Here is a 25954-nt window from a genome sequence, read left to right as displayed (position 1 = left end):
GTCCTAGGACGAAATTTCATTACCCTTTTATATATATAGATTGAAGTCTAAATAGTTAAACTTTTTATTTGCCCTTTATCTTGCTTTCCTCTCTGGGTTGATTTCCCTTCCCCAGTCTCCCAAGGCAGGGACTTGTTCTTGAATCCATTTAGTTTACAAATGTGAAGAGAAACCAAACCCTCCTTTGCCAAAACGGAACAGCTGGGACTCCGGTATTTGCCACCATCTGAAAGCAAGCAAAAAACATACCATCTCGCCCTGACTTCCCCGAGGGCTTCCGTTTCAAAACCGACGAAAGCATTTTCACGGCCTCGCCGAAAAGCTCGGGAAAGATGCAAACAGCATCTGCTACAGTTTGGGGTTTGGAATGAGAAGCAACACGGGAGCGACCAAAAGGACACAGCGGGGTTTGAAGGTTGTCACTGCAGACGGAGTAGGGTAACGTTCAATTTCCCCTTTGCTGCAAAATGACCTTAGCAGATTATTGAGCCTCACAAAATGAATATCAACAGGAAGCAAGGCAGGATGCTACGCTTAAGCAAAAGAAATGAAATGCACAGATATTGGATCGATGACACCTGGTTTGAAAACAGTCCATGGAAAGGGATCTAAGAGTCTTAGCAGGCCACAAGCTGAACATGAGCCAACAATAAGATGCAGCAGCTTAAAAAAGTCAATGCAGAAATGGATTCAAATAGCAGGAAAACAGATTCCACCTAAACATCAGCTTGATGGTTCAAACTGTTTGGAATATGCCTCAGAGGCCGGTGGAGCCTCCGCTGCAGAATTTGAAACAGAGGCTGCAGGGCCATCTGTTGGGAGTGCTTTGATGCTGTCTGCGAAGATGTGAGGTAGGGAGGAATCCTTTTAATTATTATATATTTAACTATCCCACCCTACAGTTGCCACCAAAATGTAAAGATGTCTGGATGATGATTTTATAACCGCTGCCACCAATGATGGAGATGTCAGGCAGAGGATAATTTATTCTTTTTAATTCTTCTTATTTACTTTAGATGGTATCGTTACTTATTTTAGAATATGAGTGTGACAGAGACTTAGATGGTTTAAAGAACAAAAACAAGTTTATTTCATGTACAAAGCTTAGTGGTTTCAATAATTTCTTTAAGGCACTTAAATAACTGTTATAGATAGATATTGAGGTGTTCCAACTTCCAAAATACTTTCTTCTCTCAGAACCAAACTTATACACTGATCACTTGGATCTACTGGGATTAATTCCCTTTACTTCACAGCCTCTATAAATAACCCTAAACAAGTCACCCAACTTGCTTTGTCTGGCTCTACTAGAGGTCTGCCTCCCTGGTTTCCTTAATCCTGGAACCAGTCTATCTCCTGTGACTAATAATCACAGACTGAGTTTTAAACTTCCCTGGTTTCCCTAAACCTGAAACCAGTCTGTCCCCTGTGACTCTCAGATCACAGACTGAGCTGGGTTTAAAACATTCTCTCTTTTTCTTTCCAAACGGCGGTTGGCTCCGCCCCCATTGCTATGGTAACCTGCCTCAGAATGCTGAGCTGGTTACCTTCCCCCACGTATTGTCACTCCAATACTTACCCATTTTAAACTTAGACAAACATGACTTCTAAAACAAAAATCAAACAAACATGTCATCCATAAATCAAAATAAAACACACACTTCTTTACACTGTCTTCCTACTGAAGGAGGTTAGATTGGATAGCCTTTGGGGTTCCCTTCCAATGGTATGATTTGATGATACACATATAGGATAGGATGACACAGGTGACAGAAATAGCAGAGACGAATGAGTTACCTATTATGATGAAAGAGAAATCTATAGATAATTGTTCACATGCTGGGAACCCTTTATAATCTATTTTTTTTAAGGAAGCAAAAGAAAGGATACTTGAAAATTAAACTTAATGAGAATGATGTGTTAGAGACTGAAACTGCAAAAAAGTTTAACGGTGAGAAAACTATTTCATCGATTTGGAAGTCTGTTGGGGATGGAAGAAGGAAAATCAATTATAAATGTTTTTTTTTTAAATTAGTGAATTAAGTGAGTACATGGGTAGTCGGGAATATACTGTAGAGGGAATGACAGCTATGTAATATGAGTTACTCTTCATGGAGCATATTATTGACACAACGACATAGCAAACGTGATTTATATGCTGGATTTCGTATCATAAAGTCAAACACTTCCCAAGCATTTAGGACCGTGTGATGTATTTTGGATGATGCGCGCAGATCCCAGTAGGGTGGCCTTTTGCAGTTGGCATATCGTAATTTTGTCAATATCTATAGTTTCCAAATGCCGGCTGAGATCTTTTGGCACGGCACCCAGTATGCCAATCACCACTGGGACCACCTGTACTGGTTTATGCCAGAGCCTTTGCCGTTTGATCTTGAGGTCCTGATAACAGTTTTTCCTGTTGTTTTTCATCAATTCGACTGTCACCTGGTATGGCGACATCTATAATCCAATCATTTTTCTTTTCCACAACCGTGAGGTCTGGGGTGTGTTGTGTTCCAAAACTTTGTCAGTCTGGACACAGTATTTTTGTGCGCTCATTTTCCACTGCCTTTGAAGGTTTGTGAGCTCACCAGTTCTTTACTGCTGGGAGGTGGTACTTGTGACATAAGTTCCAATGAATAATTTGGGCCACGTAGTTGTGCCTCTGTTTGTAGTTGGTCTGTGTGCTTTTCTTACAGCAGCTGAGGATAGTTCCATCAACTTCCTTTTTTTAAAATATAATTTTTATTGTGTTATCTTTAGTGTACAATTAAAGCGAGGAAAACATTGTTGCAGAAATAGTGAAGTGAAGTGAAGTGAAGAAGAGGGAAAGATTGAAAAAGAAAGGAAAATTAGGCATAGAAAACAGAAAAAGAGTTAAAAGAAAATAAGTGTGTGTGTGTGTGTGTGTGTGTGTATTAAAAAAACAAAAAAATTATAAAGAAGAAAAAGAAGAAAAAAAAGAAAACTTGACTTCCCAAGATCTTCTTTGGGGACTGTTGTTCGTTGCCAATGTTCAATTTTCTTCCGATCTAACCGTCCTAATATTATGCCTTTTCCCCCCCATACACCGGATAGGTCTATTTTAAGGGTGTAGCCGCTTTTTCTAATAAAGTCTCCAAAGCCTGACCAGTCTGTTTTTCCCTTTTCATGTCTAAGTTTTTGTGTCAGACTGTCCATTTGAATGATGTCAAATAATCTTAAGATCCAATCTTCAGTAGTGGGGACTTTTTTCTGCTTTAAAGATTTAAACTTGCTTTAAAGAATTAAAGATTACTGGAAGAAGATCCATAAAGTGACACAAAAAATATTACAAAAAAATTTCCCCTTATTACCAGAAACATACTTGCTGGGTATTTCTAACATAAAGCTTAATAAAAACCATGACAAAATACTATTCCTCATAGGGACTGCGGCAAGACTCGTTCTTGCTAAGGTATGGAAGCAAAAAAAAGTTCCATCAACTTCCTTGCACAGTCTGCATTTTGGGTCATCGGCTGATTTTTCAATCTTGGCCTTAATGGCCTTTGTTCTGATGGCTTGCTCCTGGGCTGCAAGAATCAGGCCTTTTGTCTCCTTCTTCAGGGTCCCATTGGTGAGCCATACACAGGTCTTCGTCTTTCTTCTTTCTTTTTCGCCAGTCTCAGCACTTCATTTATTATGGCACAAATTCTGCTAGGTTCATGGATATATGCTTTTCAAAGGCAGTGACATCTCCGGCCCATCCTCTGTCCGGATATCGGCCAGCAAGCCAATGCCTTAAATCAAGCAACAGCTTTCTAAGATCTACAGAGATACTCGCAGAAACACCTCAGCAAGCGAGAGTCCAAAGTGGCAGGCTAAAACCAGTGACTGATACCAAGATGAGAGACTCTGAGCAACTCAGTAATAGTACCAGTGATAAGACAATTCTGTGTAAAAAGGGAGGTACAATGGTTTTCAATACTAAAAGCTTTGGTCCCTATAGGTTGGCCTCTTATTTCAAAGAGGGTAAATATAAGGCATTACTGTCAGGGAATCGCCGACCCCAATTTGATGGATGAGCCAGGTCCCACCTCTGCTCATCCTGTCAGACCACTTTGCAAACGGCAAAAGCAGCACCGACAAAACACGACACCTTCGTTGATTTATATCTGCTGAAACTCAGCGGCTCTGAAGGCTATATTTACAATATTTGCAATGCTAAACTCCAAAACTATCCGGACACATGTTGCATGTCCGTCTCTCCCTCTCTCAAAGTCCGTTCTCTCTGAGCACAGAAGCACCTCCCTTTGCATTCCAGTCTGTGATGTATCTTCCTGTCAGGTAGCACACATGGAAGTCTCTGTCCATTTGGCCTTCCAGCAATCAATCAATGGCTGCTGCAATTAACCTCTGGACTGCTGGAATGCTTGCCAGAACGAATGCACACAATTCCATAGCAACAATAGATTACACATTTCACTCCATAACAACAAAAACACTAACAATTACATCTCTAGAAGGTCAGATATACCCTAAAAGAACCAGATTCTGTCTAAGTCCTTCCTAATGTTTAGGTGGAATCTCTTTTCCTACAATTTGAACGCTAAGCAGAGCCAACCCTGGTCAGTGTTTAGATGAGAGATATTAACGAATACAAGCTTAATTATAGAGGAAGGAAAATCACCTCTGAGTATTCCTTGCCTAAGAAAACCCTATAAAATTCACAGGTTGACAGGGGAATTGAAGGCATAGACATATACACACGCACAACATAAACTGAGACACTCCCCCATTCTCTTCCTTGCAATGTGGATCCATAGATAACATTCTTCTTTTCACAACCATCCTGTTTATATTTTCCATACAAGGGTTTTTGCAATACCATCGGACGCTGTTATCCTGCAATCTCATAAACAGAAACGAGTTCTGAATCGTAAAAAAAAAATAAAAAAATCCCATAAACCCCCAAATTCATGGGGCTGCTCAAAAAGGAGAGGCAACTGTCACTGTCCTGGACTCCCTCCTTCGGGAATCTATTGATGGTCTACTCAAAGCTTGGAGATGGTTACTTTTTGGATTTCCAACTCCCAGAATCCACTGAGAGGATGGGTTTAAGGTTTGTAGACATGGCAGAGAAGCTGGATTTCGTCTCACAAAATCACAAGTCGAACACTTCCCAAGTGTCTAGGACTGTGTGATGTATTTTCGGATGATGCATGCAGATCCCAGTAGGGTGGCCTTTTGTGGAAGTTGGCAGTAAAGTCATGATGAATGACCTAAAGATTTCTGGAGAGGTACACTGTAATGAAAGGCACATTCCTGTCTTATTGTTGCTTGGTGCCTTTTTGTGCAATGTTTTGTGTCCCACCAGTCAGATGTCACTGGTCAGATTCTATATCTATCTTGTTTGCTGTGTCATAATAAAATAATAATAATAATAATAATAATAATAATAATAATAATAATAATAATAATAAATCACACAGTCCTAGACACTTGGGAAGTGTTCAACTTGTGATTTTGTGATATGAAATCCAGCATAGCTGTCTTGTTTGCTGTGTTATACAATAATAATAATAATAATAATAATAATAATAATAATAATAATAATAACAACTTTATTTATATACCACTCCATTTCCTTAAGAGGACTCAGGTCAGTTTCCAACACATGTACAGAAACAGTTAATTGTCAGAAACATCATACAACAACTTAAACATGGAAACTGTAACTTCTTTGCTACTGAACGACTACTCCCATGATTCCATAGCATTATATCTATGGTATCAGACTGCATTATATCTATTGACCTGGGCTGATTCTTAGGGTGGAGTCTCCTTCTACGGAGTTTTTTAAGCAGAGGCCAGATGGCCATCTGTCGGTATGGTTTTGATTATATCTTCCAACTAGGCAGAAGAGGGTTAGGGTAATTGAAAAACTCCTTTGGCCCATACGCACATCCTAGTTCCAATACCCACCCACTTTTTAATGTTATATAACTTTTTATTGGTTTACTGCAGGATATTGCAAAGACTGCTTCATAACAATACACAGAATAACCAAATGAAACAAGGCACATGCTTTGACACAAACTGAGAAAATGTTATTAAATTATATTCCCAATATATTCCAATAAGGAATATATATTATATATTGCTGGTACATGGAGACTTTTGCTCTAGGATCCTACAGAATTGCTGTCATGAATAAAAACAAGTGGGATTTAAAACTGTTGATTGACAGAATCTATTGATATAATCAATAACAGGAAATCCAAACAGTAATAATGAAGTTGATATCTGCTTGTTCCTGTTCTTTGCCATCTTGGTTCTCACTTTGAGAGAAAAGAGGGGTATACATTCTACAAAGATCATGTGTCTTCAATTCTAAGATATTATATTCCCCCCCCCCCCCATATAAGCATTTCTAAAGATTGGGTCTAATTAAGAGAGACGATGTGCTACAACTGAGATCGCAAGAGGAATTAGCAAATAAGTATAAGAGTTTTACATGGCTACAATACCACCAATTACAAGAAATATATAATAAAGATAAAAAGAATGGATTCAATGAAAAAGACTTTTCCCAATGACTTTTGGGAAAAACTGATAAAATTAGAGAAAAAAGAGATAACCAGAATATATAATAAACTCTTAGAATGGTCAACGGAGACGGAATTCATAAAGAATTGCATGATTAAATGGTCTGCGAACGTTGGAAGAAACATAAAACTCAAGGAATGGGAAGAAATTTGGAACATAAAACTAAATTATACCTATGCATCTGACTTAAAAGAAAACTGGCTGAAAATGATGTATAGGTGGTTCATGACCCCCAAAAAGATTGGTATTATATATAAAAATTCGGATAACAAATGTTGGAAATGCCATAAGCATGAAGGCAGCTTTTACCACATGTGGTGGTCCTGCAAACAAGCAACAAAATATTGGAATATGATTCATGAAACATCCCAGAAGATCCTAAAAATAAAATATGAAAAGAAACCAGAGTTTTACCTATTAGGCATGACAAATTCAGACATGAATTTAAACAAGAACCAGGACATCTTATTCACATACCTCACAACAGCAGCTAGAATGATTTATGCCAAAATATGGAGACAAAAAGAAACCCCATCAAAAGAACAATGGCTGGAAAAAGTCTCAGAAATAAAAGATATGGAGAAATTAACTTTTTATTAAAGAAAGTCACAGGTAAACAAATAAGACTAAAGATGGGGTCTGTCTTGGAATCATGGGTACTTTCTTATATATTAATTAGCTTTGATACCTGGCAACACTCAGGTATGGTTTTTTTAAAGTTATATATTGGAAGTAGTCATTGTTTGTTTTTGGATTTCATGAATGATCCCATTAGAAAAAGCATAAAGATGTGGTTGAACTACAACTCCCAACAGCGTGGGTCAATTTTCCCCAAACCCTTCCAGTATTCAAAGTTGGTCATGCTGGGTGTGTATGCCAAGTTCCGCCCAGATCCATCACCGTCTGGGTTCACAGTGTTCGCTGGATGTGGGTGAACTATAACTCCCGACATCCAAGGTCAAATATCTTGGGGGCCGGGCTGTGGCACAGGCTGTTGAGCAGCTGCAATAAATCACTCTGACCATGAGGTCATGAGTTCGAGGCCAGCCCGTGACGGGGTGGGCACCTGTCAATTAAAAATAAAAAATAGCCCCTGCTTGTTGCTAACCTAGCAACCCAAAAGATAGTTGCATCTATCAAGTAGGAAATAAGGTACCGCTTATAAAGTGGGGAGGCAAGTTTAACTAATTTATGACCTGGAATGAGGAAGTGCCGTCAGAGTGGATGATGAAGCAGCTGCTCCCCCTTGTGGCCAGAATCGAACATCCCCTCAGGAGAAGGTTAAATTGCCTTTGCGTCTGTCTGTCTCGGTCTCCGTTTGATGTGTTTATGGGCATTGAATGTTTGCCCTATGTGTGTATAATGTGATCCGCCCTGAGTCCCCTTCGGGGTGAGAAAGAAGGGCGGAATATAAATACTGTAAATAAATAAATAATAAATAAATATCTCCAAACACTGAGAGTATTTAAGTTGGTCCTGTGGCCCAGAAGACTCACAGCAACCTAAAATTGTAAGCATTTTAAAAAACTCGGAACTGTGTTGTATTGTTATGCAGGATCTTATGAGATGTCTTCTCAGGTTAAAAATAACATTATTTGCAATCTTTCCACTTCCATAGGGGTACTGTGCCACTAACCCCAGTGAATGTGGGCAGCTGATTGTATAAGGCAGGGGTCCCCAAACTAAGGCCCGGGGGCTGGATGCGGCCCTCCAAGGTAATTTACCTGGCCCCCACCCTCATTTATATAATAATTTTATATCAGTTTAAATAATATAAATTGTATATACATATAATATTGATAATAATATTATCCTTTTATACAATACAATACTAACAATAATATCATATAATAATATTAATTATATGTTATATATTACATATAATATTACAATATAGTGGTATAGTTCAATATAGTATAATGCTAATATTGTGCTATGGTAATAATATAATATATTGTATGTACATACAGCTGCTCTGAGTTCCCTTCGGGGTGAGAAGGGTGGGATATAAATGTAGTAAATAAATGTAGTAAATGAATAAATAAATAACTTTGGACTTAGGCTCACCCAAAGTCTGAAATGACTTGAAGACACACATCAACAACAACAATCCTAATTAACCTGACTATCTCATTGGCCAGAAACAGGCCCACACTTCCTATTGAAATCCTGATAGGTTTATGTTGGTTAAAATTATTTTCATTTTTAAATACTGCATTGGTCTTTCATTGTTATTGTTGTTGTTTTGCACTACAAATAAGATATGTGCAGTGTGCATAGGAATTTGTTGGGTTTTTTTTTTTTTCAAATGATAATTCGGCCCCTCAACAGTCTGAAGGATTGTGGACCGGCCCTCTGCTTTAAAAGTTTGAGGACCCCTGGTATAAGGGTTGTCCACAGCTTCTCAGTCCGCTTGGAATATCTCAAAAACTTCCATAAATTGACCAGTCCGAACTCTCTCCTCTGTTTTCTCTGCACTCAGTTCTCTCAAACAGCATCGCCACTTGACCAACCAAAGCACAACACGGGCCAATTTTCAGCCCAGGCAACCGGCTGCCTGCTTCTTATTCAACACGTTCCCTATGGTTCACTGACAGACACCCAATGGATTTATCCAGCAAAGGATCCTTTTTGCTCCCCGTCAGCAGGCGATTATCGGAGAGAAAGAAGCGTTTTCCACTTCATCGGGCACACAATCTCTTTTCTGGAACTTCGGATGGGCGGACAAATCGCTTCCGTTTTCCTCAGCGCCGCATCTCCGAGTCCGCGTCGGAACGATGATGCTCCCGACGAATACAAATTCTATCCTTCACGCCCCACCGAACTAATCCTGCCCGTAATCGCCCCGCCGAGGGTTTTGGCCCATGGATTTGGAAGACGATGCCGCCGGGGAAGCTGGCATTAGCATTGCTCATTATGACTAACGCCTTTCCGGCGTTCGATGCTGCTTTATTATTTCCGATTATTTATTAGATTCCTTAAGTATCTGGCAGACAAAGCCTCCTTAGGCACCGTTGCAGATAAAGACACAATGAAGTCTGCAAAGGATTAGAAGCCGGCGCAGATAAGAAGTCTGACAGACACATGCCTAGCACGCCACTACAAAATGTAACGCAGATTATAAAAGCCGAGGCGGACAACAGGAAGAGCGGTGGGAAACTAAACCGCAAGAACTAAGAGCATATCTCTCCAAGGAGAACAGAAAGGTTGTAGGGTTGTTGTATGTTTTCCGGGCTGTATGGCCATGTTCTAGAAGTATTCTCTCCTGACGTTTTGCCCACATCTATGTGGGCGAAAGGTCAGGAGAGAATACTTCTAGAACATGGCCATACAGCCCGGAAAACATACAACAACCCTGTGATCCCGGCCATGAAAGCCTTTGACAACAGAAAGGTTGTAGCTTGGCACCAAGGAGATAGTACCCTGTTTCCCCGAAAATAAGACAGCCCCAGAAAATAAGACCTAGTAGAGGTTTTGCTGAATTGCTAAATATAAGGCCTCCCCTGAAAGTAAGACCTATCAAAGTTTTTGTTTGGAAGCATGCCCAGCGCCTGCCAAACAGAACACCAGAGCATTCAGGATCGGTAAATGTACGTACCATAGATAGTTGTACATGGATAAATAATAATAATAATAATAATAATAATAAAAAACTTTATTTATACCCCGCCACCATCTCCCTGTGGGGACTCGGGGCAGCTTACATGGGGCAGAGGCCCAAACAAGATAGAACAAAACATAGGCAACATAATACAAATCACACTATAAAAAGATAAAACAGTAATACAATATATCAATTAAAACAAAAATACAGGATAAAAAAATTGCATTTAAAACACATAAATGGTAAAATCGTAATAAAAACGGGATAGATTATTAAAAACCTTCTGGGGCGGATTAATTAATGACTGTATCTCCAAGGGCCTGCCAAAACATCCAAGTCTTCAGTAACAAGAAATTCTTGATAAGATTCACAGTTTGTCTGGTTATGCTGGTTTGTGATGACAACTACTGTACAGTATATAATAAATGTTCATTTTTTTGTTCAACAATAAATGTGAATTCTTCTTCATGGAAAATAAGACATCACCTGAAAATAAGACTTAGTGCATCTTTGGGAGCAAAAATTAATATAAGACACTGTCTTATTTTGGGGGAAACATGGTAGTATAAGTATAACTTTTATCAATATCAGTTTTACTGAGTTGATTGAGAAAACCTGAGAGAGGAGCTGAACTTGCTGGTTGAGTTCACAAAGTATTTGGATGGGAGACCACCAATGCATCCCAGGTGCTATAGGCTGAATTTTAGAGGAAGGAACTGGCAAACCCATCTCTGAGTATTCCTTGCCAAAGAAAACCCAGTGAAATTCACAGGTTCACCATAAGTGGTTATGTCACAACTCCAATGAAGTCAAGTAATAAAGATCAACATGAGACATACAACTGTACGAGGTTGGGTCAAAAGGTTTTGCCTCCTGTGTCATAAAAACTTTATGAATGAACATGTAACAGCAGAAGCTGCTACAGATCATAGCCTGAACTATCCTCTACTCAAAACCACCGTTCCACATAGTCACCATCAATTTGTACACATTTGCGCCATTGTTTAACCCAGGTATCAAAACACTTTTGGAAAAATTCAGGGTCTTCCTTCATGACCCATGATTTTAAAGCTGCTTCAAAATTTGGAAAAATGCTGACATACCTCTATCTGTTGTCTGTCCTGTACGTCTAATGGCATTGAATTTTTACCGTGTATATGTTTTGTGATCCGCCCTGAGTCCCCTTCGAGGTGATAAGGGCAGAATATAAATAAATCAAATTGCCAGGTTCTGAAATTCCTGCATTGCCAAGAGGATAGATTAGCTCTAACCTGTCCAGACTAAACTAAGGACATTCATTCTGAAATTGCATTGTGAATTTAGTAAACATTTTAAAGCTACTAAGCCAGTTACCTCCCTTCTGCAAAACCTCACCTGTTAGTATCTCTGGCCACATCCTCGTAGACGCTCTGCACCCCAATCTCCAGCCGTGTGCATCCGTACGACAGCATGTCACTCAGGTGGCGCTTCAAGCAATAATCCGGCCTGGTCTCTATTGTAATCCCAATGCATTTTGTAAGGCTTCGCTCGGAGTAGCTGCAGACAGAAGGGGAAAAAGAGAGAATCACAGGTGAATTTGATTGTGCTTTTCCTGTATACAGGGGGTTGGGCTAGATGGACCATATAGTCTCTTCCAACTCTATTATTCTCTATTATGATTCCAATTCTTGAGTGATGGTTAATTGGGACAATTCATGGTTGGATCTCAGCAAAAGAATTAAAGAATAGATCCGCTACGAATCTTGTTACAACAGTTGGGTTCAGAGCACATTTAGGCCAAAAAGCAAGAAGAGACACATCTCAAGGTGTTCAGAGACATGCTCTGTTTACTAGTAAAATAACACAGCTTATTTATTTACAGTATTTATATTAACCCCAAAAGGGACTCAGGGCGGATCACAATTAACACATATATGGCAAACATTCAATGCCAACAGACAAACAACATATATAGACAGACACAGAGGCATTTAACATTTTTTCCCAGCTTCACGATTCTGGCCACAGGGGGAGCTGTTGCTTCACTGTCCACTAGTAGCTGGACTTCCTCATTCCTTTCCTTGTGTTTTGCTGGTAGTTTTTATGATGTTGTAAATTAGTTAAATTAGCCTCCCGCATAAAGCGTACCTAAATTTCCCTACTTGACAGATACAACTGTCTTTCGGGGCTGCATAGGTCAACAGCAAGCCGGGCTATTTAATGGTCGGGGGCTTAACCCGACCCAGGCTTCGAACTCATGACCTCTTGGTCAGTAGTGATTTATTGCCGCTGGTTACTAGCCAGCTGCGCCATAGACCAGCCAGCTTGGTCTATATTTTAATGTTTTTATTACCATATATAACTATATAAAGCTACGTCAATTGTATTGAAATGCTTTTAATGTAAACCATGTTGAGTCTCCTTCGTGGAAAGAAAAGGCGGAGTATAAATAAACATAATAATAATAATAGGACCTTGGAAACCAAGTCTTGAATTCCGGTTCAGGTCTGGAAACTCACTGGGCAAATCACACCCTTTTACCTTGCAGAAAAGCAATGACAAACCCCTTCTGAACAAATATTGCCAAGAAAAGCCTGTGATACATTCATCTTCAGGTTGTCATAAATCAGAAACAACCTGACAATAATATGTTATTGCCCTCGGGAATCGCAAGTAAATGCAACTGAACACTGCCAGGACATTTTCCCCCTGCCATTGACTAACTGGTACGTTCTACTAATAACAATAGCAACCTGAAATGTACAGAAAAGGTTCAACATAAATGGCTTTTTCACAATGCATTTCCATTATGGCTTGATGACAGGCTAACGCAGGTTCAATCAGCCTTACCCTAAATGCTTGATGATCAGAAGTGTTTGGGATTTCAGTTTTTTTCCGATTTTGGAATACTCCTACAGTAGAGTCTCACTTATCCAACATAAACGGGCCAGCAGAACATTGGATAAGAGAACATGTTAGATAATAAGGAGGAATTAAGGAATAGCCTATTAAACATCAAATTAGGTTATGATTTTACAAATTAAGCACCAAAACATCATGTTTAATAACAAATTTGACAGAAAAAGTAGTTCAATATGCAGTAATGCTACATAGTAATTACTGCATTTACGAATTTAGCACCAAAACATCGCAATGTATTGAAAACATTGACTACAAAAACATTGACTACTAAAAGGCAGACTGCGTTGGATAATCCAGAATGTTGGCTAAGCGAATGTTGGATAAGTGAGACTCTACTGTATTTGCACATTTGTACATAACGAGTTACCTTGGACATGGGACCCAAGTTTAGACACAACATTCTTGTATGCTTCGTGTCTCAACCAAAAGATAAAAGCAGAACAATTATAATAATGTACCTTAAACACAATATGAAGTGCTTTTGATTTGGACTTTGGAACATTGGCATATACGTATGAAATATCCTGGAGATAATAATTTTATAATAATTTTGCACATAAAAGTTTGTGTACATTTCTTTTAAATCGTTTTGATGATTTTAATTATTGGTTTTAGATAGTTCTAAGTTTAATTCTATTGTAATGTTTACATCCTGTAGATTTTAAATTGTTTTGTTTTTACCACTGTTTACTGCTTTGAGTATTTTTAAGAGAAAGAAAGTTGATAATCTATTTACTATTAGCTGACCCTGCTAATAGTCTGCTTTTAATTTGTTTTTATTATAGCATGTTTTTAACTTGTTCTTTTATCTGACTTTTATGGGAACCCCTTTTCCATATATTCTGGTCATAGACCGTAATAAATTGCTGAATAATCTGTACACATAATAAAAGTGAAAATACGTATGTATGTGGCTAGGGTGTCCACTTACACAGACAAGTTCCCATTTCCACAAACAGCTATAGCTCCCTCCAATGGCATTGCAGGTTATAGCGAGTGCCGTGAACATGTCCAGGAGCCCTGCAAATGTCCTCCACAAACACCACCCTGCCCACCACCCAAGTAAAGGCTTTCAGTTTCATTCCAGATTTCCTGATTTTCCTCCACCACAGACATCCCAGTGTGGAATTTGCATGACCCCGCCCACTGCCTCTCCCATAACCCTTTCCTATTCTTTTCTATGGCACACAGCAAACAGAGCAATTGATCAGCAACTAAACATACTAAAGAGGTTTGGGGAGAATTTACCATGATTTATAGAAGTTGTAGGGACTGGGATGTATAGTTTACCCGCAAGCTAAGAGCACTCTGAACACCACCAGTGATGGACCTAGAACTAATTTGGCACACAAAACCCCCATGACCAACCAAACATACTGGAGGGATTTAAAGGCGTTGTTGTTCACTGACATCCAGAGCGCACTATGAACCCAAACAATGATGGATCTGGACCAAACTTGGAATGCATACCCGATGTGCCCAAATTTGAATACTGATGAGTTTTGAAGGGACTTGACTTGGACATTTTGGAGTTCTAGGTACTGGGATTTATACTTCACCTGCAATCAATGAGCATGCTTTTTTGTGTGTGTTTCAGGAGCAACCGAAGTTGCTTCTGGAGTGAGAGAATTGGCTGTCTGCAAGGACATTGCCCAGGGGACGCCCAGATGTTTTGATGTTTTACCATCCTTGTGGGAGGCTTCTCTCATGTCTCCGCATGGAGCTGGAGCTGAAAGAGGGAGCTCATCCGCGCTCTCCCCAGATGGGATTTGAACCTGGCAGCCTTCAGGTCAGCAACCCAACCTTCAAGTCACGAGGCTTTTATCCCCTAGGCCACCGGAGGCTCCTAATGATGATAATAATGAGCATGCTGAACTCCACGAAAGATGGAATTGGACCAAACTTGGCACACAGAGCCCCCATGACCAGCAAAAAATACTGGAGGTCTTTGGGGAAAATTCACCTTGATTTGGGGGAGCTGTAGTTGTCTATTTTTTAATGTAATTTAATTTTAACATCTGTATTATATGTTTTAATGCATTGACTAATTGCCTCCATGTAAGCCGCTTTGAGTCCCCTTCGGGGTAGAGAAAGGCGGGGTAGAAATAGAGCAAATAAATAAATAGTTCACCTAGAATCATAGAATCATAGAATAGTAGAGTTGGAAGAGACCACATGGGCCATCTAGTCCAACCCCCTGCTAAGAAGCAGGAAATCGCATTCAAAGCACCCCCGACAGATGGCCATCCAGCCTCTGCTTAAAAGCCTCCAAGGAAGGAGCCTCCACCACAGTCCGGGGGAGAGAGTTCCACTGTCGAACAGCTCTCACAGTGAGGAAGTTCTTCCTGATGTTCAAGTGGAATCTCCTTTCCTGTAGTTTGAAGCCATTGTTCCGTGTCCTAGTCTGCAGGGCAGCAGAAAACAAGCTTGCTCCCTCCTCCCTATGACTTCCCCTCACATATCTGTACATGGTGATCATGTCTCCTCTCAGCCTTCTCTTCTGCAGGCTAAACATGCCCAGCTCTTTAAGCCGCTCCTCATAGGGCTTGTTCTCCAGACCCTTCATCATTTTAGTCGCCCTCCTCTGGACGCTTTCCAGCTTGTCAACATCTCCCTTCATCTGCGGTGCCCAAAATTGGACACAGTATTCCAGGTGTGGTCTGACCAAGGCAGAATAGAGGGGGAGCATAACTTCCCTGGATCTAGACGCTATTCCCCTATTGATGCAGGCCAGAATCCCATTGGCTTTTTTAGCAGCCGCATCACATTGTTGGCTCATGTTTAACTTGTTGTCCTCGAGGACTCCAAGGTCTTTTTCGCACACACTGCTGTCAAGCCAGGCGTCCCCCATTCTGTATCTTTGATTTCCATTTTTTCTGCCGAAGTGAAGTATCTTGCATTTGTCCCTGTTGAACTTCATTTTGTTAGTTTTGGCCCATCTCTCTAGTCTGTCAAGATCGTTTTGAATTCTGCTCCTGTCTTCTGGAGTGTTAGCTATCCCTCCCAGTTTTGTGTCGTCTGCAAACTTGATGATCGTGCCTTCTAACTCTTCGTCTAAGTCGTTAATAAAGATGTTGAACAGAACCGGGCCCAGGACGGAGCCCTGCGGCACTCCACTTGTCACTTCTTTCCATGATGAAGACGACGCATTGGTGAGAATCACCCTTTGGGTTCGTTCGCTTAGCCAATTACAGATCCACCTAACCGTAGTTTTGTCTAGCCCACATTTTACTAGTTTGTTTGCCAGAAGGTCGTGGGGGACTTTGTCGAAGGCCTTACTGAAATCCAGGTACGCTACATCCACAGCATTCCCTGTATCGACCCAACTCGTAACTCTATCGAAAAAAGAGATCAGATTAGTCTGGCATGACTTGTTTTTGGTAAATCCGTGTTGACTATTAGCAATGACCGCATTTGTTTCTAAGTGTTCGCAGACCACTTCCTTAATGATCTTTTCCAGAATTTTGCCTGGTATTGATGTGAGGCTGACTGGACGGTAATTGTTTGGGTCCACCTACATCCAGACAACACTGTGAACCCATACAACAATACATTTGGACTCAACTTGGCACACATACCGAAATTTGATTATTAGGGAGGCTTGGGGGAAACTGACCTTCCTTTCTGGGAGTTGTAGTTCACCCACAACCAGAGAAACTGTGACATCCACCAATGATGGACCTGGACCAAACTTGGCACACAAAACCCCCATGACTAATTCAACCTACTGGAGGGGTTTACGAGGACTGACTCACCCTAGTGGGAGTTGTAGTTTATCCTACAGCCAAACAGCACACTGAATCCCACCCATGATGCATTTAGAACAAACTTGCCCAACATAACAAACTTGAAGTACTGATGGAGTTTCTTGGGGTTAACCTGGCATGATGTCAGCTGTAGTTCACCCACAACCTTATGCATTTTGTACAATAAAAAACTAACTTTTTCAAATAATCCGGGCAACACCGAGTACCTAAGCTAGTAAGAAGAATAATGATAAGACACTGAAGCATCAGAAGCCCATGCAGGCAATTTAAGATTTTGGAGTATTTTGGATTTCTGGATAAGGCAGATTCAATCTGTATTTCTCCAGTATCTTCCTCTGATTGACTATATTGTTTTTGTATGTTGCTTCCTGATGGATTTTGCGATAAATGGTCAACTCTATGGTATGTTTGCTTCAGGTTGAAAGCTGGACATTTGGACTATCTTCAATTCATTATGGTTCCATTCTTGAACCCAAAAACCAGGCAAGTTTCCTCTTCAAGCTTTCAATCCCAAGTCCAACATCGCAAAGTGGAGAGCAGTTCCATATGAATTTCTGCTTTCTGAAAATGAGTGATGGACCGCTTGCTCCCCACCGATGACTAATGTACAATCCATCATCGCAAAACGCAAGCAGGCAGCTGGAGGCGAAGGGTAATATTCTTTGAATCTTGCCTAATCATCCTACTTTTGAAGTTGTAGGAGAAGCACTTTGGACGGAAGCACACAATTAGGCTTCAAAAAAAGGGATACGAAATGTTTATTATTCACGCATTAATCATATTTCCTCCTTTTACATTCAAGGATCCACTTACTTGCTGCCCAAGCACTGCATTGCAGTGACTATTTTTCAAAGCAGTGCCGTGCAGCATGTGAATGATGGAATAAGTGAAGCCTCAGAAGTGCGTTGGCTAAAGCACCCCGGTGTTGCTGTGGGTTACAGGCGAAAATTGCAAAAGGGACTTGAATCCATTACGAAGGCATGTTTGGGCATTTGTTCTTCTTAACAGGCATCAAGTCTATTTCAACTTACGGAAACCCTATGAATGAGAAACCTACAATGCCTCCTTGTTCAGGTCTTGCAAACTCAAAAACTATCCGTATGTAATCGGTCCTGCATTATTTTCTTTGTATTATGGAAGGCTTTCACAGCCGGAATCACTAGAGTATTGTGTGGTTTTTGGGCTGTATGGTCATGTTCGAGCAATATTTTCTCCGGATGTTTTGCCGGCATCTGTAGTTAACATCTTCAGAGGATCCTCTGAAGATGCCAGCTGAAAAGAGAAAATGATGCTAGAACACAGCCATACAGTCTGGAAACCACAACACTCCAATATTTCCTTTTCTAATAACTTTTCTTATCGGACGGCTAAAGTAAGACAGCCTTTGTTCTGTCATCTTGGCTTCTGTTGTAGTACAGCCTGAGGCTGATGGGTTCACTGATGGTTTAGAGCAGTGGTTCTCAACCTGTGGGTCCTCCGATGTTTTTGCCCTTCAACTCCCAGAAATCCTAACAGCTGGTAAACTATCTGGGATTTCTGGGAGTTGTAGGCCAAAAACATCCGAGGACCCCAGGTTGAGAATCATTGGTTTAGAGAGAATTGTGGGACTCTGTGTGACTTCTATGAAATGGTGACGTGTGTACCAAAAATGGGCAGCTCATTCCATTGCTTGAGCAATGTTGACCATAAAGAAGTTCTTCCCCACTTTTAGGCAGCACCCCTTTTCCTGGAGATTTGATTTGGTGGGAATCATGGATTCCAAAAGACAACAGAAGAGATTTGGATCCATTGGCTCATGTTCTAGATAGCAAGCACACTTCATCTTCTATAAGACATCTGTCCAGATATTGAAAGGTGGCTGTCCACCTTTCAATATCTCCATAAATATCTCTGCAAACACTCTCCATAATATCTCCATAAAGACTCTCACTGATCAGCCCTATTTTAGTTTTTTTTTAGTTAGATTAGAATTTCATGTACAGTTTTGTGGGGGCAGCAGTCTAGACCAGTGGTTCCCAGCCTTTTTTTGACCAGAACCCACTTAACCAGGGACCTATTTGACCAGGGCCCACTTTGACCAGGGCCCACTTTGACCAGGGTCCACTCTCCAACATTAATACCAAAAGGGTTACAAATAATTTTTGGTCAACTTTAGATTTGGTGTGGTTATTTGGGGTGCTGATTCAGAAAATTGCATTGGATAGACCACATCAGCTCAAGTTTCTGATACAGAATATCTATCATCCAATAGTCGCCATGTACTTGCCCACAAAAAAAAACATATTTAATAATCTAGAGCCGATGTGGTCTATCCAATGCAATGGTCAGAATGGAAGCAGAAATAAAATTCCATAAGTTGAGAACCATTGGTCTAGATAGCTTCTTTCCCTTTAAGCCACCCCTTCCCAGCCACTTTATGAGTCCTACCAAGGGTGGAGCCTCCGGCAAAACTTCTTGTTCTTTGAAGAACCAACCAAGTGTAAAATGAGGAGAGGAGAAGATCAGGAAGGTCCACAAAGTAGTACATCCAGATGAAGTTATGTTGGAGCCAAATCAGAGGCATTTCAAGTTAAAGTTAGTTCAAGTCAAGCATTACTCCAAAGATGGACAGACACCAACAAGAGAAGAAACAGCAGAGAAGTTAAGTCATTCAGAGCCCCTCTCTCAAGAACTTTAACTCTCTTCCGAGGACTGTGCCAGTTAGACCTGCGAGGAGAAAGGGGTTGAAGTTTTTTTCAGTTATTAAATCCTTGTTGGCTGCTTGTCAAAGCATCCTCCACCTGTTTCCTGCGCAAACAGTTCACCTTCCAAGTAGTTAGATAGCGTGGGGCAGAACAGTGGCTCTCATTTCATCTCTCCTCCAAACTAAACATTTACAGGTTTCCAGACCTTTTACTATTCTTCTTTGGACACTTTTAAGCCTGTCAATATCCTACTTGAAGTTTGGTTCCCAGAACGGGAACACAGTACTATTCCCGGTGAAGTCTGTCCAAAGCAGAACTGAATGGCAAAATTACTTTCCTCGGTCTTGGCGTTCTTTTGCTATCAATGCAGCAGATAATGGCATTAGCTTTTTTGGCCATTGCTTCACAATATTTATTTATTTATTTATTTATTTACTACATTTATATCCCGCTCTTCTCACCCCGAAGAGGACTCAGAGCGGCTTACAAATCAAATGAACATACAATATATTATTAGCATAGCACAATATAAGCATTAAATTACTATATTGTACTATATCATTTTATGGTAATATTATTAGTAATATTACATTTAATAGGTAAAGGTAAAGGTTTCCCCTGACGTTAAGTCCAGTCATAACCAACTCTGGGAGTTGGTGCTCATCTCCATTTCTAAGCCGAAGAGCCGGCGTTGTCCATAGATATCTCCAAGGTCATGTGGCCGGCATGACTGCATGGAGCGCCGTTACGTTATACTTGTCATGAGCCTTGACCATGAAACTGACCGGAGAGTATGACAGTCCAAGGCCAAGCCAATGAGTCCTTGGCAGAAATGGAACCCAAGGAACAAGAGGAAAGAAAAGCCAAGCATCCAGTGCAGAATCAAAGCCAAAGACTAGAATGCCAAGTGATGAGATTCGGTCCAGAAGTCAAAAGCTGTAGTCCAGGAGAAATCCAAATTCTAATAGGTACACAAGACAAGGTTCCAAGGTCCAGCCAGCAATCAAGCAACACACTGCAAACCATTAAATGCTGCTTTCACAGCTGATCCCAAAGTACTCTCTGAGTTCATTAGTTCTCCAAATCGCTTAGCCATAATGAGCACTGACCATGCTGACCAGGGGATGATGAGAGTTGCAATCCAAGTCTCTCAAATTCTGCTTGGCTACATGTGGAATTTAACACAAAGCAAAATGTGGAGGAGAAGGTATCCTGCTCTTGCTGATGTAGCCACGACACAAACAAACGCCTTCTTGCCAGCATGGGACCCAAAGCAAATTGCAAGAAATTGCAGCTAAAATAAAACCCACCATTATAATTAAAAAGAGATTAAAAACAATTAAACCAGCAATTTGGTTATAAAGGCTGGTTTATACAATGGCTTTAAAACGTAAGATTGACAACAAAAGTAGAAGATTCCCATTAAAGAGCACCAGCAAGACTTGGGAGAGAAGGCTCTCGGCCAGTGGTTCTCAACTTTCCTAATGCCGCAACCCCTTAATGCAGTTACTCATGTTATAGTGACCCCCAACCATAAAATTATTTTCGTTGCTACTTCGTAAGTACTGTTATGAATCTTAATGTAAATATCTGGTATGCAGGATGTATTTTCATTTCCTGGATGAAATTTGGCACAAATACCCGATACGTCAAAATCTGAATACTGGTGGGGTGGGGGGAGTTGATTTTGTCATTTGATAGTTGTAATAGTTGTCAGAGTAATTTGCAACGCAGCAGCAGTTGGATGGAATCAGTGGAACGCAGAACGAACAGACATCAGAGACGATGGTAAAACTATATACAAGTTTTACTGTAAGCAGTAATAATCAAGACAGACTTGTAGACAATGGACAAACACAGGACTTGACTCTCACTCCAGGCAGACAGGACTCGACTCAGAACTGAACTGATGCAATCAGCAATGCACACACACTTGTGTCTGGACACTCCCTGGTTCCAGCCACACATCAAGGTCATCACAGCTTCTCAGTAATTAACTCTTTCCAGACTATGTTACACTTTGGATGATGCAATCAGTATGCAATACAAGAAAGACACAAATTTTATTTAAGCACTACCAATACAAAAATCCCACATTAACAGTTTCTGGGACTTGTAATTAACCTACAATCAAAGACCATTCTGAACTCCACCAACGATGGAACTGAACCAAAATTGGCATACAGAACTCCCATGACCAACAGAAAATACCAGAAGGGTTTGGTGGGCATTGACCTTGAGTTTTGGAGCTGTAGTTCACCTATATCCAGAGAGCATTGTGGGCAAATACCCGATATGCCAAAATATGAATACTAGTGGGGTTGAGGGGGATTGATTTTGTTATTTGGGAGTTCTAGTTGCTGGGATTTATAGTTAACGTACAATCAAAGAGCACTCTGAGCTCATCCCATAATGGATCTGCACCAAACTTTGAACACTACCTACATGGCCAATATTGAATGCTGGTGGAGTTGGGGTGGGGTGGGGGGGCTGTTTTTGAATTCTGGGAGTTGTAGTTCACCAACATTCAGAGAGTACTCTGTACCAAATTGGTGATTGAACTAGTAAACTTACATACCCAACATGCCAAACTTTGAATACTGATGGGGTTTCAAGGGGATTGACCTCAGAGTTTGGGAGTTATAGTTCACCTACATCGACAGAGCAATGTGTACCCAACTGATAAATGCTATTGTGTATACTGTGTTTTACTTTATTTTAATATTATTGGTTGCTGCTGTGTTTTATGTATGTATTTTATTCTGTTTTATTGTGATTATCTGGGCTTGGTCCCATGTTAGCCACCTCGAGTCCCTGCGAGGAGATGGAGGTGGGGTTACTTACTATCTGGACCAAACTTGACACAAATACTTAACATAACCAATTCTGAATATTGGTGGAGTTTTTTTTTTGTTTTTTTTTGGGGGGGGGGTGACCCAGCATGATGGTAATTGTATTTCTCCCTTCATCCAGAGAACCCTGTGATCCCTACGATAATGGATCTGAACCAAACTTGGCACACAGACCCAACATGGCCAACTGTGAATAATGGTGGGATTTGGGGAGGACTGATCCACGATTTTGGGAGTTTTAGTTCACCCACATCCTTATGCATTTTCTAATGGGAGCATTAGGAGCCCCCCAATGGTGCAGTGTGTTAAAGCGCTGAACTGCTGAACTTGCAGACTGAAAGGTCCCAGGTTTGAATCCAGGGAGTTGAGTGAGCACCCGCTGTTGGCTCCAGCTTCTGCCAGCCTAGAAGTTCGAAAACATGCCAATGTGAGTAGATCAATAGGTACCACTCCGGTGGGAAGGTAACAGCGTTCCATGCAGTCATGCCGGCCACATGACCTTGGAGGTGTCTACAAACAACACCGGCTCTTTGGCTTAGAAATGGAGATGAGCACCAACTCCAGAGTCGGACATGACTGGACTTAATGTCAGGGGAAAACCTTGACCCTTAATGGGAGCATTAATTAAAAAAACAAAAACAAAAGGAAAGACTGTTTTCTAATAAATAGTGTTACAAAGTACCTAAGCTCCTTCTGCTGCTGCTCCTCCTCCTGATGCTGGGCCACTCTCAGTCCCACATCGTGCAGGCGCTTTCCTCCCTGCCTTGAAGGGACTTGCTTCTGTGACCCTCCCTCCAGACTCATGTGCTTTCCTTTGCCGGCGCATGCTCACCATACTGTCATGCGCTGAGCATGCCTACTCTCGCCTCTCCATTTAGGAGTCTCAGAAACAGCCCTCCCCTTGCCTGAGAGGCCTGACAATCACAGGAAAAGGAGGGCTTTTGGTGGGACGATTCGGCTTCTGTTTCCAAAAAGGAAGAGAAGGACAGGCAGAGAGATGTTCAGCCTTCTCTGCCAAAGGGGTTTCTAAGACCATCAGAAATAGTCTCACTTATCCAACACTTGCTTATCCAACGTTCTGGATTATCCAACACATGTTTGTAGTCAATGTTTTCAATACATCATTATATTTTGGTGCTAAATTCGTAAATACAGTAATTACTACGTAGCACTACTGCCTATTGAACTACTTTTTCTGTCAAATTTGTTGTATAACATGATGTTTTAGTGCTTAATTTGTAAAATCATAACCTAATTTGGTGTTTAATAGGCTTCTCCTTAATCTCTCCTTATTATCCAACATATTCGCTTATCCAACATTCTGGCAGCCCGTTTATGTTGGATAAGTGAGACTCTACTGTATGTGTTTTATGATGGTCTTTGGGGACCCCTCTGACACCCCCTTGTGACCTCACCCAGGGGTCCCGACCCCGATTGAGAAACGCTGCTCTAGGCCTTGTAAAACTACAACTCCCAGGGTTCCATAGCATTGGGCCGTGGCAGTTAAAGGGGTGCCAAACTGCATTAATTCTATATTGTAATATATATACTTCTTTATAAGTCAGACATTAGTGAGCCTGTCATTGAAACAAACACTATCAAAATAAATGTTCTCCCCTTGCATGCATTAGACGTGAAGAGTTTACTCCAGGCAGTCCCCGAGTTGCAAACATCCTACTTACAAACAACTCAGTTACAAATGGAGGTGAGACAATAGGAAGTAAGACAAATCTACTCTTCGGGAGGGAAATTTGGGAGTTATTGTCATGGGAAAAAGATGGCTTCACTGAAGCTAGATGTGCTAAGTTTCATTCTCCAAAGATATTTAGTCATATTTTTTGAAAACACTATTTTAAGTTAAGAAAAACACGAGGAATTATTTTTATCAGCCCTAATTAGCATATTAATGCACTAAATGATTTCAGAAAAGTTTTGATTCCCCCCAACAAGGCTGATGTATGTGCACGGAAAGATATATATATACACGTATTCTTCCTTTGCATCCTTCTCGCTCCTTGCTTTGCATATCCATCAGAAGACAAAGGGACAATGCAGGGCCATTGTATTAATTTGGTCTCCTTTGTTCATTGCTGTCATTAACTCATTAACCTGAGCAGCCGCGCAGCCGCTTCTTTTATTGTACTCGCTTCTATAGGAGAAATTCCTCATTCTTTATCTCCTCCATAATAAAGGCAAATTGAACTGCAAGCTTCTTGACGTCAGAGGATCTGATAAAAAGCTTACAAAATACAAATCTGTTTTTTTTCCTCTGATTCTCTTCCCTCCTCCTTACTTTCGCTTCTCCTATTTTTCCTACATGCTTTCCATGTGAATTTAGCAATTCCTCCATCCAGTTGCTTGCTGGAAGGAGACAAGGTGGAGACCCAGAAAAGGCATTGAGCCATGGCAGCTCAAACCGTATCAAACTGCATTAATTCTACAATGTAGATGCATTTGAACGGTTTAACCCATTGTGGCGGTAGCACAATGGGTTAAACATTTGTGCCAGCTTCTGGGCAGGAAACCACATTGGTCTTCATAAATTCTTTCGGCCAATATGTTCTTCAATCTTTCCGCCAATATGCTAGTAAAAAATTTATAATCTACATTTAACAGAGAGATTGGTCTGTAGTTTGAAACTCTAACGTTATCTGTATTTATTTATTTTTTGTTATTAGGACTATGTTGGCATTCTCCCAGGATTGTGGAACATTTTCCCCTTCCAAAATTTTATTCATTACCTTTTGTAACGGTTTACTTAGAATGTCCTGAAATATTTTATAGTAAGTAGTTGTTAGACCATCTGGCCCAGGGGCTTCATTATTGGGTAATCTTTGGATTGCTCTCACTATTTCTTCTATATTTATTTTCTTATTTAGTCGTTCTCGTTGGTTTTCTGTAATTTTCTTAACATCTTTCTTAACATCTTGCTTTCCTAAATATTGTGTGACCTTCTCTTTCTCTCTTTTCCCTTTCTTTTGAATATATGCTTCCCTCCTCTTTTATTGTATCATGAAAATTATAAATAAAATGTTTAAAAAAACACACACACATTTGTGCCAGCTGGACTGCTGACCTGAAGGTTGGGTTGCTGACCTAAAGGTTGCCAGTTTGAATCCACAAGACAGGGTAAGCTCCTGTCTGCCAGCTCTAGCTTGTGGGGAAATGAGAGAAGTCTCCCAGCAGTATGGTAACATATCTGGGCATCTCCAGGGCAATATCTCTGTAGACAGCCAATTATCTGTCTAATTTCCTGCTTCTTCTAATTTCCTGCGATTTCTGCTTCTTGGCAGGGGGTTGGACTGGATGGCCCATGAGGTCTCTTCCAACTCTACTATTCTATGATTCTATCTCACATCAGAAGCGACTTGCAGCATGTTCTCAAGTCGCTTCTGACACGATAAAAAATGCATTTGAAATCAAAGGTCGAAATGATGGCATACCCAACATATAAACTGTGCCCATGTGGTTGTAGAAAGATGGGAGATTTGTGTCATTTATTTCTCTAGAATGACAACATAATTTAGAGTTCAGAGCTCAATACTTTGCTTTCCTTACTGTTCTTATAAGAGATGCTAT

General features: G+C 40.6%; 1 protein-coding gene across 1 annotated transcript in view; it reads right to left on the bottom strand.

The window, feature by feature from the left end:
* Nucleotides 1–25954, bottom strand: part of elp3 (elongator acetyltransferase complex subunit 3) — a 153036-nt gene that overhangs the window by 96722 nt on the left and 30360 nt on the right. The window contains exon 8 of the mRNA XM_003227805.4: nucleotides 11546–11707. Coding sequence (XP_003227853.1) covers nucleotides 11546–11707 — 162 coding nt within the window. The remainder of the gene's footprint in view (nucleotides 1–11545; nucleotides 11708–25954) is intronic.

Source organism: Anolis carolinensis, chromosome 1 (assembly GCF_035594765.1).
Source record: "Anolis carolinensis isolate JA03-04 chromosome 1, rAnoCar3.1.pri, whole genome shotgun sequence".
Taxonomy (NCBI): Eukaryota; Metazoa; Chordata; class Lepidosauria; order Squamata; family Dactyloidae; genus Anolis; species Anolis carolinensis.
This window is presented reverse-complemented; position numbering and strand designations above follow the sequence as displayed.